General features: G+C 47.5%; 1 protein-coding gene across 1 annotated transcript; it reads left to right on the top strand.

The window, feature by feature from the left end:
• The first annotated feature begins 5510 nt into the window (after window positions 1–5510).
• LOC103645850 (crossover junction endonuclease EME1) lies at window positions 5511–12526 on the top strand. The gene is made up of 12 exons (XM_008670560.2): window positions 5511–6198; window positions 6542–6633; window positions 8819–8881; window positions 8961–9026; window positions 9104–9257; window positions 9356–9498; window positions 9602–9777; window positions 10503–10560; window positions 10640–10758; window positions 11314–11403; window positions 11806–11920; window positions 12002–12526. The coding sequence occupies exons 1-12, from the start codon at window positions 5652–5654 to the stop codon at window positions 12164–12166; spliced, it is 1788 nt and encodes a 595-aa protein (XP_008668782.1). The 5' UTR covers window positions 5511–5651; the 3' UTR covers window positions 12167–12526.
• Window positions 12527–14377: the final 1851 nt, after the last annotated feature.

Genomic DNA, 14377 nt, shown 5'->3' with positions numbered 1-14377 from the left:
GCGACGGGTTGAGCTTCGGATGTGGATGGATCATCAAGCTCGTTGATCTTCCTTGAGCCTTCGATCATGCACTCAAAACTTACAAAATTCCCGATAACTTCCTCGGGGGTCATTTTAGTATATCTAGGATTACCACGAATTAATTGAACTTGAGTGGGGTTAAGGAAAATGAGAGATCTTAGAATCACCTTAACCATTTCGTGGTCGTCCCACTTTGTGCTCCCGAGGTTGCGCACTTGATTCACCAAAGTCTTGAGCCGGTTGTACATGTGTTGTGGCTCTTCCCCTTTGCGAAGTCGGAACCGACCGAGCTCCCCCTCGATCGTTTCCCGCTTGGTGATTTTGATGAGCTCATCTCCTTCGTGCGCGGTTTTGAGCACATCCCAAACTTCCTTGGCGCTCTTCAACCCTTGAACTTTGTTATACTCCTCTCTACTTAAAGAGGCGAGGAGTATTGTTGTCGCTTGAGAGTTGAAGTGCTCGATTTGGGCCACCTCATCCTCATCATAGTCTTTATCCCCTACGGATGGTACCTCTGCACCAAACTCAACAACATCCCATATACTTTTGTGGAGTGAGGTTAGATGAAATCGCATTAAATCACTCCACCTAGCATAATCTTCACCATCAAAAGTTGGTGGTTTGCCTAATGGGACGGAAAGTAAAGGTGCATTTTTAGAAATGCGAGGGTAATGTAGGGGGATCTTACTAAACTTCTTACGCTCTTGGCGTTTAGAAGTTACGGAGAGCGCATCGGAGTCGGAGGTCGATGTTGATGAAGTGTCGGTCTCGTAGTAGACCACTTTCCTCATCCTTTTGTGCTTGTCCCCTTTCCGATGTGGCTTGTGGGAGGAAGATCTCTCCTTCTTCTCTTTGTGGTGCGAAGAAGATTTCTTCTCCTTCCCTTTGTTGGAGGAGCTCTTCTTCTTCTCCTTCCTCTTGGTGCGGGACTCTTCCGATGAAGTGCTCCCGTGGCTTGTAGTGGGCTTTTCGCCGGTCTCCATCTCCTTCTTGGCGTGATCTCCCGACATCACTTCGAGCGGTTAGGCTCTAATGAAGCACCGGCTCGGATACCAATTGAAAGTCGCCTAGAGGGGGGGGGGTGAATAGGGCGAAACTGAAATTCTCAAAAATAATCACAACTACAAGTCGGGTTAGCGTTAGAAATATAAATGAGTCCGCGAGAGAGGGAGCAAAACAAATCGCAAGCAAATGAAGAGTGTGACACGCGGATTTGTTTTACCGAGGTTCGGTTCTTGCAAACCTACTCCCCGTTGAGGAGGCCACAAAGGCCGGGTCTCTTTCAACCCTTCCCTCTCTCAATCGGTCCCTCGGACCGAGTGAGCTTCTCTTTCTCAAATCACTTGGGAATCAAACTTCCCGCAAGGAACCACCACACGATTGGTGTCTCTTGCCTCAATTACAAGTGAGTGTTTGATCACAAGAAAGAATGTCAAAGAAAAGGAAGCGATCCAAGCGCAAGAGCTCAAATGAACACAACAAATCACTCTCTCTAGTCACTAGGGCTTTGTGTGGAGTTGGGAGAGGATTTGATCTCTTTGGTGTGTCTAGAATTGAATGCTAGAGCTCTTGTAGTAGTTGGGAAGTGAAAAACTTGGATGCTATGAATGGTGGGGTGGTTGGGGTATTTATAGCCCCAACCACCAAACTTGACCGTTGGCTGGGCTGTCTGTTCGATGGCGCACCGGACAGTCCGGTGCACACCGGACAGTCCGGTGCACACCGGACAGTCCGGTGCCCCCGCCACGTCATCAGTGCCGTTGGAAATCGACCGTTGGAATTCTGACTTCTGGGCCTGCCTTGATGTCCGGTGGCGCACCGGACATGTACTGTAGAGTGTCCGGTGCGCCAGCATGCGCGTGCCTGACCTCTGCGCGCGCTGGCGCGCAATAAATGCGCTGCAGGTAGCCGTTGGCGCCTGAAGTAGCCGTTGCTCCGTAGATGCACCGGACAGTCCGGTGCACACCGGACAGTCCGGTGAATTATAGCGGAGCGGCTGGAGTGAAAACCCGAGGCTGGCGAGTTCCTGAGGCCGCCCTTCCTTGGAGCACCGGACAGTCCGGTGAATTATAGCGGAGTGGCCTCTGGAAATTCCCGAAGGTGACGAGTTTGAAACCTGAGTCCTCTGGTGCACCGGACATGTCCGGTGGCACACCGGACAGTCCGGTGCGCCAGACCAGAGGAGCCTTCGGTTGCTCCTTTGCACTTTTGTTGAACCCAACACTTGGTCTTTTTATTGGCTAAGTGTGAACCTTTGACACCTGTATAACTTATACACTAGAGCAAACTAGTTAGTCCAAAGATTTGTGTTGGGCAATTCAACCACCAAAATTATTTAGGAACTAGGTGTAAGACTAATTCCCTTTCAGATGGTCGCCAGACATGGCGGAGAGGATCAGAGACGAGGTAGCTGGGATGTTCAGGGATAAACTCGGTGTTAGTGTGTCAGGTACTGGACAATCGTATCAGAAACCTTATAGCCACCGTTTCGACACCGTGCCATAACCACAGGGAACTAGAATACCAGACTTCTCTAAATTTTCTGGTGAAGGTGGGAAAAGCACACACGAACATATTAGTCAATTCATAACACACTTGGGAGAATTGGCTGATGGGGAAGCCTACTGTGTTCGTTTATTCTTGTTGTCCCTTACTGATACTGCATTCGCATGATACACAACTTTGCCACCAAACTCTATTAACTCTTAGGAAGAATTAGAGCGGAAATTTCATGAACACTTCTTCTTAGGAGAATAAGAATTAGAATTGGCTGACTTAGCTTCAGTCCGACAGGGGCCTGAAGAATCGGTTAATGACTATATCTGGAGGTTCCGGGACACTAGAAACCGATGCTTTCAGATCCATGTCGCAGGAAAACAACTAACAGGGCTGGCTTTCAATGGGTTGCGACCCTACTTAAAAGAAAAAATAGATGGCACCCAATTCTTTTCGCTAGTGCACTTGCACCAGTGGGCGAAGACCTGTGAAAGCCGAAGTAAGGAAACATCAAAATCGGCTAGCCATAAGATGCATCTAGTGGGATACGATAATTCGGACGATGAATCCACGGATGTATACACGCCGAACTGGTTTGTCCAGGACAGGCTAAACCTTCAGCATGTTCTGCTTTACAGTCGATTCGAAAGAATCGACAAGAAGTTAAGTTTACTTTTAATGTTGCCAAATGCGATAAAATATTTGACGAGTTACTAAAAAACGGCAACATTAAATTAACGCATACTATTCCTCCTCCTGATGAATTAAAAAGATGTGCTTATTGTAAGTGGCATAATTGTTTTTCTCATGCCACTAATGATTGTAATGTTTTTCGTCGACAGATACAATCGGCCATAAATAAGGGCCGATTGACTTTTCAGGAGATGCAAGTAGACACACAACCTTTTCCTGTTAATACAATAGAACTCACATGCAAAAAGGTCTTGGTTCAGCCCGAAATGAACGATAAAGGCAAAGGCAAGGGCATCGTCATTGGCGATCCTCGCATGTCAATTATATCACAAAAGGAGATTGCTCGAAAGGCTTCGGACGAGAAGGTTAAAAAGTCCGAAGGCACCGGGGAGCAGGCACAATTAATGAACCAAACACATCAGCCTGGCCCGAGCATCGCAGATGGTCCGGCACCTACGTGTGGACGATTCGGTGCTCAGACAAACGATCCGACTAACCCAACCGGACAGTCCACCTATGACCGAAGGCGTCAGCCTCTACACGAAGCAAGGAAAGAGACGCAAGGGCAAAGCACATATAGTCGGCTGATCAAAGCCGACTCTGCTTTTGATCAGTTGCTCTCTAAAAATGCTAGCAAAAAGACTGTTACACGTGATCGGTCAACGAAGAAACACTGGTCACCTGCTAAAACGAAACGGCCGAACAAAATGGTCCAAAAGGTGACGCGACAAGCATCGCCTGTTCATCCTATGAGACCAGGGTACTTTCCATCCGTTTATTCGTCGGTATATTGTCCTACTTAAATGTGGAATGGCACGACGATGAATCCATGGTACATTTATAGTTCCTTTTGTCTATCCAGGCTGGGGGCACCTCCATTCTATTTATTTTGATCCATTGATCAAATGGTCATAGCCGAAAAAGATACAATCCAAAATGGTCTTTATACATTGGTGCTTTATTGAATGATCTGTATATTGAAAAGCCGATGACTAACATCAGGTTTAGTTCATATGCTTTTGGTTCGTCAACCTTCACCAAAAGGCAGGGGCATATGTTGGACACCAAAAAAGCCTAGTGGACGGTCCGGCCCTGAGGCCGGACGGTCCGCGGTCCGGACAGTCCGTGGTGGTGGCGCGGACGGTCCGCGTGTACGCAGAGTCAGTTAGGGTTCCTAGTTTCTCGCGGGATTTATTACCTAAAACCACGGGATTAACTCGGAAAACAGTTTGAAGCGGATCCAGACCTCCCCTTTATATAGATGAAGGGCTACGGCCGATTGAACCCCTAACAATCGATCAAATCAAGTTTATTTCTCGTTTTTACTTTATGCATTAGGAGTAATTCTAGTTTAGTATTTCAATCCCCAAATTCTCCGCTTCTCTTCGACTCTATGTCGATTAGAGGAGTTTAGGTCGGCCTGCCGAGCCTAGACAACCCTTAGGATCTCTCCTCCCCGACGGGATCCCTTCCGGAAACGAGATCAAGCGCCGCTGGCGACCTTCGCCGCCTCTGCGCACGCGCGGACCGTCCGACACGTTAGGTAAGAAACTCAAGCTCTGCGACAGGTCGCGGACCGTCCGACTCCTGGCTGCGGACCGTTCACCTCGCAGAGGGCACCGCCGCCGATTCTTGAAAAAAAGGCGTAAACAGTCGGTGCAGAGCGGCGGGGAAGCGGGTGGCGAAGTCGCCCTCGTCACACCACTCGTCGAGCCAGAACGCAGTGGCCCTGCATTCCATAACATCGCACGAGGTGATGGCCAGGAGCGAGCTGAGCACTCGCCAGTGATCACCGAGAGAGCCTTTCAGGGTAGCGAGGCACACGCTCCTGCGGACCCAAATTGCTCAGGAGGAAGTCGCAGTGCGTAGGCGATGGAGGAGCTTCAGCAGGAGACAGGCGTTGAGAGTCTTCAGGTCCTTGACGCTTTCCTTAGTGTCACACAGCTTGTACCATGCGACCAGTCAGCGTGAGCCACCAGCGACGCCTGTCCCATACCACAAGAAGTGGCGGCGGCGACGGTCGACCGCGGCAACGGCGATGGCCACAGCTAACTCTCTACTGGTTTTCAAGAAAAGCAGAGTATCTATTTTTTTTAAAATAAAACGTCTACGCTCAAGAAACCCATAAGTCATAGCCCACGAGCGCAGCGTAGACAGCAGCTGAAACGGGTAGTGGCCCATCCGCAAGCGGAACATGGACACGGAGCTGGAGCCCTAGAGGCAACGCCCGAGTCGGGCCGATAGCCCACTAGCCTTGCAAATTTTAAAGCTACTTCCGCAGCGCCGCAGCCCGCAGGCCGCAGCGAGAGGCAGCGACACACCCTGCAGTCGGCGCCGCGGCCGGAGCCCGGATTGCCCTAACCCGCCAAACCGCTCAAAACCCGAAATCAAAATTCCCCATCTCGCCTCGGCTAGGCGAATCCGCAAACACAGCTCTGTCTATGGCGTCCTCCGTTCCCGTGGTCGACATCCTCGACGACGACGACGACGACAACACCTGCCTCGGCATCGCCTCCCCTGCCTCGTGCAAGCGGTCCCTCGGATCCTCCGGAACCTCTTCCCGCGATTTCCTCGACGCGTTCTCGCCGTCCCCGCCCCTGCGAAAGCGGCCTCCCCTCGCGGCGGTGGCCCCCATCAACCTCGACGACACCCCGTCTCCGCCTAAGCGGCGGCGCTCCTCGGTCTCCATCAACCTCGACGACACCCCGTCACCGCCAAAGCCGCGGCTCTCCTCGGTGCCCAAGCAGCCGGTCGGGGTGGACGACGACGTGGCGCTCTCACCCACTGGTGATGTTGTTGCCGACAGGCCCGATTCTATCTTTTACTGGGCCGCTTTCTCCGAGTCACCAGAGACGGTTGTGCCCACTTCTGACGGCCTCGGCAGTCTTGCTGCTGAGACTCCGGGCTTCGCCTCCCCGGACTCGGTTAGGCCACCTGCTGCCCCTGACATGTCAATGTCATCTGCTCCGCCGGCACAAAAAGGATCTGGTAAATTGTCCTCGCTTGTGGCTGCTTGCTCTCTGTGTCAACAAGAGGAATCTACTACTATTATTGTCAAGCACTGTTTTTGTTTACTTAGCACGGTTTCTTGTGTCTAATAGAGTAGAGTTGCTTCTAGTATGTTTCAGCTTACATTAAGTTAAGGTAGGTTAAAAAAGAATTGTAATGCAGCTCTTGATTTTGTGAATTATCATTGTGACTCATCATATCGGCAACTCCCATGCGGTCCTGATGGAAAAAATCACTGTTTTTACCACAATAACACTCGGTTCTAGACTCATCATGATTTGCCTACTATCTGCGACTGATAACACCTGATCCTGTTTCGCAGGAGTTACCTCTCTGATATCACTTGATAGTGACAATGAGTCAGATGATGACATCATGAACATGGAGCCTTTGACCAATTTGCCAAACAATAAGGTAAAGTCTGATTTTGTCATGGTTTCAGAAACCGCGGGACAATAAGATTGTGTTCGGTGGGGATGCAAGCGCGGACTCACTCCGAATGGTGAGCCACAGGGGGCTCAAAGCTGGATCTGAGACAGTGGGTTATATTGGTTCAGGCCGGAGCCCTAGTCTAGTGTAGTGCTGATTGTAGTATTGCAGGAGAGTGTGTTCCAACGGGTGTGCTTGTGTGGTCATGTGTTTCTCCGAAGGAGGGCCCCTGCCCTTTTACATCTCAAGGGTAGGACCTTACAGTGGGAATTGTATTCTACTAGAGAGAAAGAGAGAGAGAGGGAGATCTGCTCCTCGAGTTGTCGTGGTGGGTCCTCCGTAGGTCATGTGTAGCCGTACTCCTAGTATGGTGTCGTCTGTTACTCCGGCTCCTGTAGTGAGTCCATTGCTGACATCTTTGTAGTGGTGCACGGCGGGTCCCACGGATCAGTCTCATGGTGCGGTCGTACGAGGTGTTGCTTCTCCTGTCGTAATGAGCCCTTCGTCACCTGTTAGCGTGTGTAGGCGTACATCGGTATGGCGCGTTGTCCCATCCTTTCGATGTATGGGTCACTGTAGAGACCCCGACGTCCATTCAGCGTGTTGTGCGCATGTCCGGGCGTGGTTCGATGGTGACGCGTCCCGTCGTAGCTGACATGGATCAGTAGCGCTGGACTCAGCTTTTTGCCTCGTCGGGTTGCTCGACAATGAATTGGTGGGAGAGTTGGTCGGCTGGTCCGCTTGCAAAGTTGGTCGCCTTCCGAAGCATCGCCCGAGACGCCCTCGGGCGAGTCGGAGAGTTGGTCGGTTGGTCCGCCTTACGGAGTTGGTCGGTGGAGTCGGGCACCTTCTGGAGCATCATCCGAGATGCCCTCGGGTGAGTCAGTAATGTGCTGCTTGTCCGGGGTTGGCCTCGGGCGAGCCATGACTTCGTCTACCACCCGAGGGTGTCCTCGGGTGGGGATGAAAACGGTTTCGGAATTTTTCGTTATCTCGGAAACCGATTTCGAAAATTTTCGATCGGATTCACCGGTAACGGTATTTTTCGAAAACGGAATCGGTTTCAGAATTTTCTATCGGAATCGGCGTGGTGTTTTACCGACCGTTTCCTTCGGTTACCGTTTTTTGTCGGAAATTACCGGATTTGTGTCTCGGAATTTTTTTTCGAAATTTTCCAACATGTGATTTTTTCGCATCGCCTGTACGTCTCTGGATAAGGATTATTTATTTTTGTATTTTTAGACGTCTTAAGATATTTTTTTGGATAGATGGTGTTGGAAGCCATTTGAGATTAACGATTTGGTCTCTCGAACGAATCCATCATTTTCTATGCACATGTTATGTATTAGTAATATATAATGATAGAGAGCCGACAGTCTGTCTTTTCTAGGCACTTGTTATACTGTGAACTTGTTATATTGTGAACTTGTGATATTTGTAAACTTTTTATATTATAAATTTGTGATCCTTGTGAACTTGTTATATCATGAATTGTGAATTTGTGGTCTTTGTGATCTTTTGTCAACTTTGTTGTATTGTGAAGTTAGATATGTTTACTGATCGTATTTTAGATTTCGACCGTTACCGGTGTATTTTTCGCACCGAACTTTCATTTCCGATGTTTCCGAAATACCGATATCGTTTCCGTTTCCGGAGTTACCGTTTTCGATTTTGTTTCCGATAAAAATATGATAACGGTAATGGTTTTAGTGTTTACCGACCGTTTTCATCCCTCTCGGGCGAGCCGTGACATCGTCTTCTGTCCGAGGTTGGCCTCGGGCCAGCTGTGACTGCGTCTGCCTGCCTCAGGGTTGGCCTCCTTCTCACCCAGCGGGGACTTGGTCGAGGTTTGTGGGCCTTGCCTTAGGTACCCCGTTCCTGGGTACACGACAGATTTTGTGGTTGAAATCATTTGACAACAGAGAAAACATGTATGGACTTATGCATTTCTGTTTATGGGTGTTTATATGTCATATCTTGCACACAATGTATGCGTGCATAAGTAGAAACATTATATGCTGTTCAAGAAATACATCGCTTCATTGCATAAATAAAGGCAAAACTTACTAGTTGTGCATGTTCATGCCTAGTGCCTACTGAAGTACTGATTAAGATAGATATATCAACACGCTTAATTGTAATCAAGTGGCATAGCACCATGTCTATGTAGGAAGCGATGATGTGCCAAAAGGACGGTACCGAGCAGGTTCATGAGAAGCAGAAAAGACAACCGGTATGAGTTTTGTCAAGAAGGGAATCGAGTTTTACAGACAGGTAATTTAAGTGATGAAGCATTCTTGCAAATTATGTAGGCAGGGAAGAAACTGACGAAGGAGGAGAAAGACAAGCTGATGCAAGAAAGAAAACAAAAACGGCAGGTTCAGTTCAGCAAGTGTTTCATATGCTTATCCATGGATAAGGTAGATTATTAGAGCGCATATTGGTTATTTTGTAGGAAGATAAACTACTGAAGCAAGCCTTGAAAGATGAACTAGCTAAGAAGAAGAAAATGGAAAAAGCAATTCAGAAATGGGAATCAGGAAAATTTGCTTTAGAATGTATAACTGTTGAGATTGACAACAGTGTTATCCAAAGGGGCTCTATTGGAGGTCTGTTTGACTATGGTGAATTAAGTTGTATAAAAACCATTTATCGTCATTCACTGTTTCCATATTTTATCACTAATACATCTGCCTCTTTTTAACAGGTCCTCTTCTTTCAAGTTTGACAGAGAATGGTCTTTCCTATGAACCTACCAAGAATAGAATCAGCGGTTCAATTTTATGGAAGTTGGATGTTCCTGATGATATTGCTCAGGCGTTTTCCGACCTTAACAATAGCTGTGATATGGTGCTACATGTTTCCTTTATTCCTCTCTAACCTTTTAGCATCATATCTTCTATTTTACAGTAACCACACAGTCCTAAAATTGTAGCATGACATCTTTCTACAGAACCAAAATCCATTGTCACAAGTGAAATATGTAGCAATTGTGCTTGAAGCTGAGGAATTTTGTAACCTTATAAGCAATGGATCGTTCTTTGATCATGTCCAAAGAGTTTGTGATGGATACCCAGGATTCACCATTTGCTACATCATTAATAAATTGATGAACTACATCAACAAATGGTGAGCTCTCTGAAGTCTGAATTATATATTTGACTGTTTCTAGTTTGGACTTTGGCCTTCACAAGAAAAGGAAGTAATCTTTGCATGTTATCTTCAGTCCCAAACTTTAACAAAACCTTCTGAACCTTTTTAAACAGCATGTTGGCTAATTTTAGACAGGGATGGATGAAAGATGTTTGATCAAAACTTACCTTTCTATCTTTTGTCTTGGACCTACTCTTTTAAACCATAACCTAGTGAAGTATGGTACCCCCCTTTCCAACTGGAGTTCTTAGTATGAAAATAGCTAGGGATGTGAGAAAAACTTACTTGCACTGCCATGTAATAAAATAGTGATAGATAAGGTTCAGTGCCTGGTGAATGAGGATGCAAATTGAGAGAATGAAATGAGAGCACCGCTTTTTCTTTTCTTAATGAGATGGTGACAATGATGTGGTCCTCAACAGTATTCTAAACTTCCCATCTGATAGCAATATATGTTATGTCCTGAAGATATTAAATTGCTTATTGAGTTGATTGTTATTTATCTGTAAGAGCATAAGCCCAATTAGTCTGACGTTGGGAGTTGGATATGGGTGAGGATGCTGTTCACTGTGCATCACCTTGTGGGCGTTTTGGATTGTGAGGAATGTGCAATGCATGGTAACTTCTATGTAGTAGGAAATGTAACCAACTTTGACCATCTGAATCCGAAAAAATTGAAATGTCTTCTGTTATCATGTCAGTGAGCAAAGTCAATACAAGAACCCTTCAAATACTTGGAGACGTCCGCCAGTGGAAGAGGTCTGTTTCCGTTTCTTGCATTTTTTTTGATGATGAACTTTTATTATCCTAGGATGCGTTACAGCTATTTTTTGTATAGGTTTTATGCAAACTGGCAACACACTATATTAACGTTCACTCAAGGCAATGCATAGATGAAGCTGAAGTAGTAGAGCACCTTGTTGGCCTGACGTCTAGTCTTGCAAAATGCAAATTCAGGCAAGTTAAATTTACTTAGACAAGTTCAGTAACTTTGTTAGTTGTTTCTAGTGAATCTAGAAATTTGTGATGGATGGTAGCCCCCCCCCCCTCCCCCCATGCTTAGCTATCATGTATGGTCACTGTTTTGTGCTTTCAATGAGTCCACTGCTACCATGCTGTTTTGTTGGAACCTACAGCTTAGTAGCAAAGATTAAAGTTTCTGTTCTAATTGTTAATAGTATGTTGTGTATTATAAAAAAACTTGTATTGCCTTTGATGCGTGGAAATATTTGATGTGGTGGAACAGCAAAACCCCTGATATTTATCATTGGTGTAACGGAGCGACAGGTAAAAGTAGAAATGCATACGGGCTTATCAACTATATTTAGTTCGGTAGGCATGTGCATATTTCTTTTAGATGGATTCACCATTAATGCTTTTAAACGATAAGATATTTAAATCCTTGGCATGTAGTTTATTTGGCTTTGTGTCCTGGATCTCCATTTAGTGCAGTTCTATTCGCTGCCATAAGCATTTCCATATTTGATTAGTGTCCTCGGTGACTTTTTGCAGGAAACCACTGACATGGTTATCTGTGCAAGCTAACGGTGCAGTTATCCCGAAAGGTTTTGTTCATAAGGACCTGGCGAAGAAAGACACCTGGTATGTTTTGCAGAGACTAGTCCATCGAGTATCAGTCTCTTTTGCTAACCACCCCTACGGCCTACCTCTCAGCGTGCACTCTAGCCTACAATCAGTACATTTTCAATACTATCACTTCTGCATGATGCTAGCTGCAATTTTATCTGATCTGTAATGGAACAAAATCTAGTTACTCTTTCATTTACTGATGAGTTTCTCCTATGCAGTGTCTAGCCTAACCTTTCTACTAGGTTCCTGAGTTGTTCCTGCTTAGTAGTAGTATTCTGATTTGTTCTTTGCAGAGAGTTAGTTTCTAGTTCATTATTTTTATTCGGTTCTGTTTTACAATAGTTTAATGTAAATGGAGACCATCTGTTTGGCTATCATGGGCATGAACCATTGCACACGTATTGTATCTGACAGGTTAAAAGCTTTAATAGCGATCCCTGACATCCAGCCAAGATATGCTTTTGCAATCTGGAAGAAGTATCCCTGCATGAGATCCCTTCTAAATGAATATATGGATGGCAGTAAAACCGTGAGTGTGACGTCCCTGGGTTTCATATAAAAAGTTAGGAACTATGGGCCTTTTTGTGCTAATAACTTGTCCCTGAAACAGGTTGCCGAGAAGGAACTTCTGCTTAGCGACTTGAAGTGGGAAGATCGACTGGGTGACGAAGGCAAAAGGCTGGGGAACAAATGCTCTAGAAGGGTGTACAGAATGCTCATGGCACAGAATGGAGACCTGGATGCAGATGACCCCGAAGCTGGCGGTAGATCTTAGTGCCTAATCATCTGGACCTTGGGCCATCAATATATGCATGCCCGCCCTCTTGCTGACCGGTTTGTGTACATATCGTCCTTTTGACCATGCTTGCACTGTCAGTGTCATGGTGAAAGAGTCGCGCATTAGCTCGTGCGATGTTTGGTGCCGAAAGCATGGCCTGCAATGCTACACACGATGGCACATGGTGTGTGTGTTTTATTTATTAGGTACCTGTGAAAAGCATTTGGTCGAAGTCGAATGCTAGGAAACTGGGCATTCGTTGTGCGTAGCTAGCTTACTGCCTCTATAGAGCCCCCCAACAGGCTACTCCAACTTTTGAGAACCTATAATATATTATACTAGTAGTTCAGAAAGGCACGAGGAAATGTTTGTATTGAATCCATGCTGCCGTGCTGTGTACGGTAACCCGCATTGATCCACTGAAAGATCCCATGTATCGCCGTTTGTGGAGGACAGCTACCAGTGAAGTGACCCTTGCGCAGCTAGTTTTGCTCGTCCGAATATGCTCTGTGGAATGCATCTGGTACCTGGGCATAACTCTCCAGACTCCAGAGATTAACTAGTTAATGGCTTTGGGTTCTTCCTTTTCTATTTCCTATTGTGAGCTTTGGGTTCTTCCTTTTCTATTTCCTATTGTGATTTTATGATCGAGCTCACGATCTATCTGGCGCAGGCTTGCCGATTGAAGAAGAGAGAGAGAGCGAGAGAGGAGACTTTGCTGGGACGCCACCAGGGGTGCCTGCCAGTGGCAGCGTTCCTTGGGTACAAGCATCGTTTTGGCTGTAGGGCAAGCCGGAGATTGCCTTGCGATGCATTGATCGGGCGCAGCGACTAGTACTGATGGTGCGTGCATGGGCCTCGGACCACATGAGCGCTGCCGGGTGGGCGGTGGAGCAGCGGACACGGCCTCGTGCTCCCAGTCCCAGCACGGACGACGGGACGAGCGGCACGCTCCGGCCTCCGGCTAGGTTGGTGTGCGCTGCCCGTGCCTGCCCTGGCTCTCTTCCAGGATTCCAATTCGAGGCCGGTCCATGGTAGTATTAGATGCAAAGGAATGGAGTGGGAAAACGTTCCGCTACAAAAGGAATTGATGCACGAGCAGGCAACGCAGAAACCGCTCTTGGATTTGTGCGTAGGTTTGGACCAACAGATGCATGCCTCCTACTGCATCCAAGACCTCTCTCTCTATTCACCCACCATTCGCCCATTCGGTCTCTGCCGGTGCCTTGCATCCGAATCCGGCAATGTGCATACACATACACCTGCCGGACTGCATTGCATGCATTGCACCCGTGTCGCGTTGCCGGAGGCCCGGAGCCGCCAGATCCATCCACGGTTCCGGTCCACCACCACATGCGCGATGACATTGCTGCTGTAGAACCTCGGGCAAGCAGAGTCGGCCCCGGAGCCACTCGGTTTTCGTTGGTCGCCATGATGAGGTCGTCATGATGCAGATTTCACGAGGCGGGGGACGGGGGGAGAGAGAGAAGTTTACGTTATCCCCAGCTACCTGCGTGTAGCTTTCCTTGGCCTGTCCGTTCGTTCTCCCCTGCGATAGATGCCCGCCCGATGGTCCATGCTGGATTATATTATAAATATAAGGTTGATAGGACACACAGGCAATCGAGTAACCTCCTGGGCGCGGATTCGTGTTGCTTCTCCATTGGCGGGCTGCGTGCTCAAGCTTTTCCTTTCCTTTCCTTTCCTCTGTTGATAGAACACCGAAAAATTCTGGCGAAAGAAATGATCGAAAAGCCTCACTTTGCAGTTGTGCATACTTTCACGGCAGCAGGGCGGAAGCAGACGGTAGTGTGTGTGACTGTGAGAGAACATTTCATTTTACGAGCCCTCTGCGATTTTTGTACGAGCCGGGTCGCCGTCCCAAAGAGATCGAGGAGGAATCGATCTCTCTCTATCTCTCTCTCCCCACGGCATCGGCATCGGCATCGGCATGGCCGCCTCCACGCTCCACATGCCATGTGTGTACCAGTAATCCCTCTCACGAGGAAGAGCCAGTCACTCGTGAGTTGTTGTCACCTTCACTTCACATGCCTCCACGAGGAACCGTATACCACCTTCAAATACACACACACAGCACTTCAACAGGGCACGGCGTCGGCGAGTATATGTATGCACGGACGCCACAAGGTCAGGGACTCAGTCAGGGATTTGTCAACAGTTGCAAATAAACGAGCCTACGGCGTTAGC

Source organism: Zea mays, chromosome 2, assembly GCF_902167145.1.
Source record: "Zea mays cultivar B73 chromosome 2, Zm-B73-REFERENCE-NAM-5.0, whole genome shotgun sequence".
Taxonomy (NCBI): Eukaryota; Viridiplantae; Streptophyta; class Magnoliopsida; order Poales; family Poaceae; genus Zea; species Zea mays.
The sequence above is the reverse complement of the archived record's forward strand: the minus strand, read 5'-3'. Positions and strand labels throughout refer to the sequence as shown.

Coding starts and splice junctions, on each gene's coding strand:
- LOC103645850 (XM_008670560.2), top strand. CDS start 5,652: ATGGCGTCCTCCGTTCCCGTGGTCGACATCCTCGACGACGACGACGAC. Junction 9,499..9,601: donor TTAACAATAGCTGTGATATG/GTGCTACATGTT, acceptor ATCTTTCTACAG/AACCAAAATCCATTGTCACA. Junction 11,921..12,001: donor ATATGGATGGCAGTAAAACC/GTGAGTGTGACG, acceptor TCCCTGAAACAG/GTTGCCGAGAAGGAACTTCT.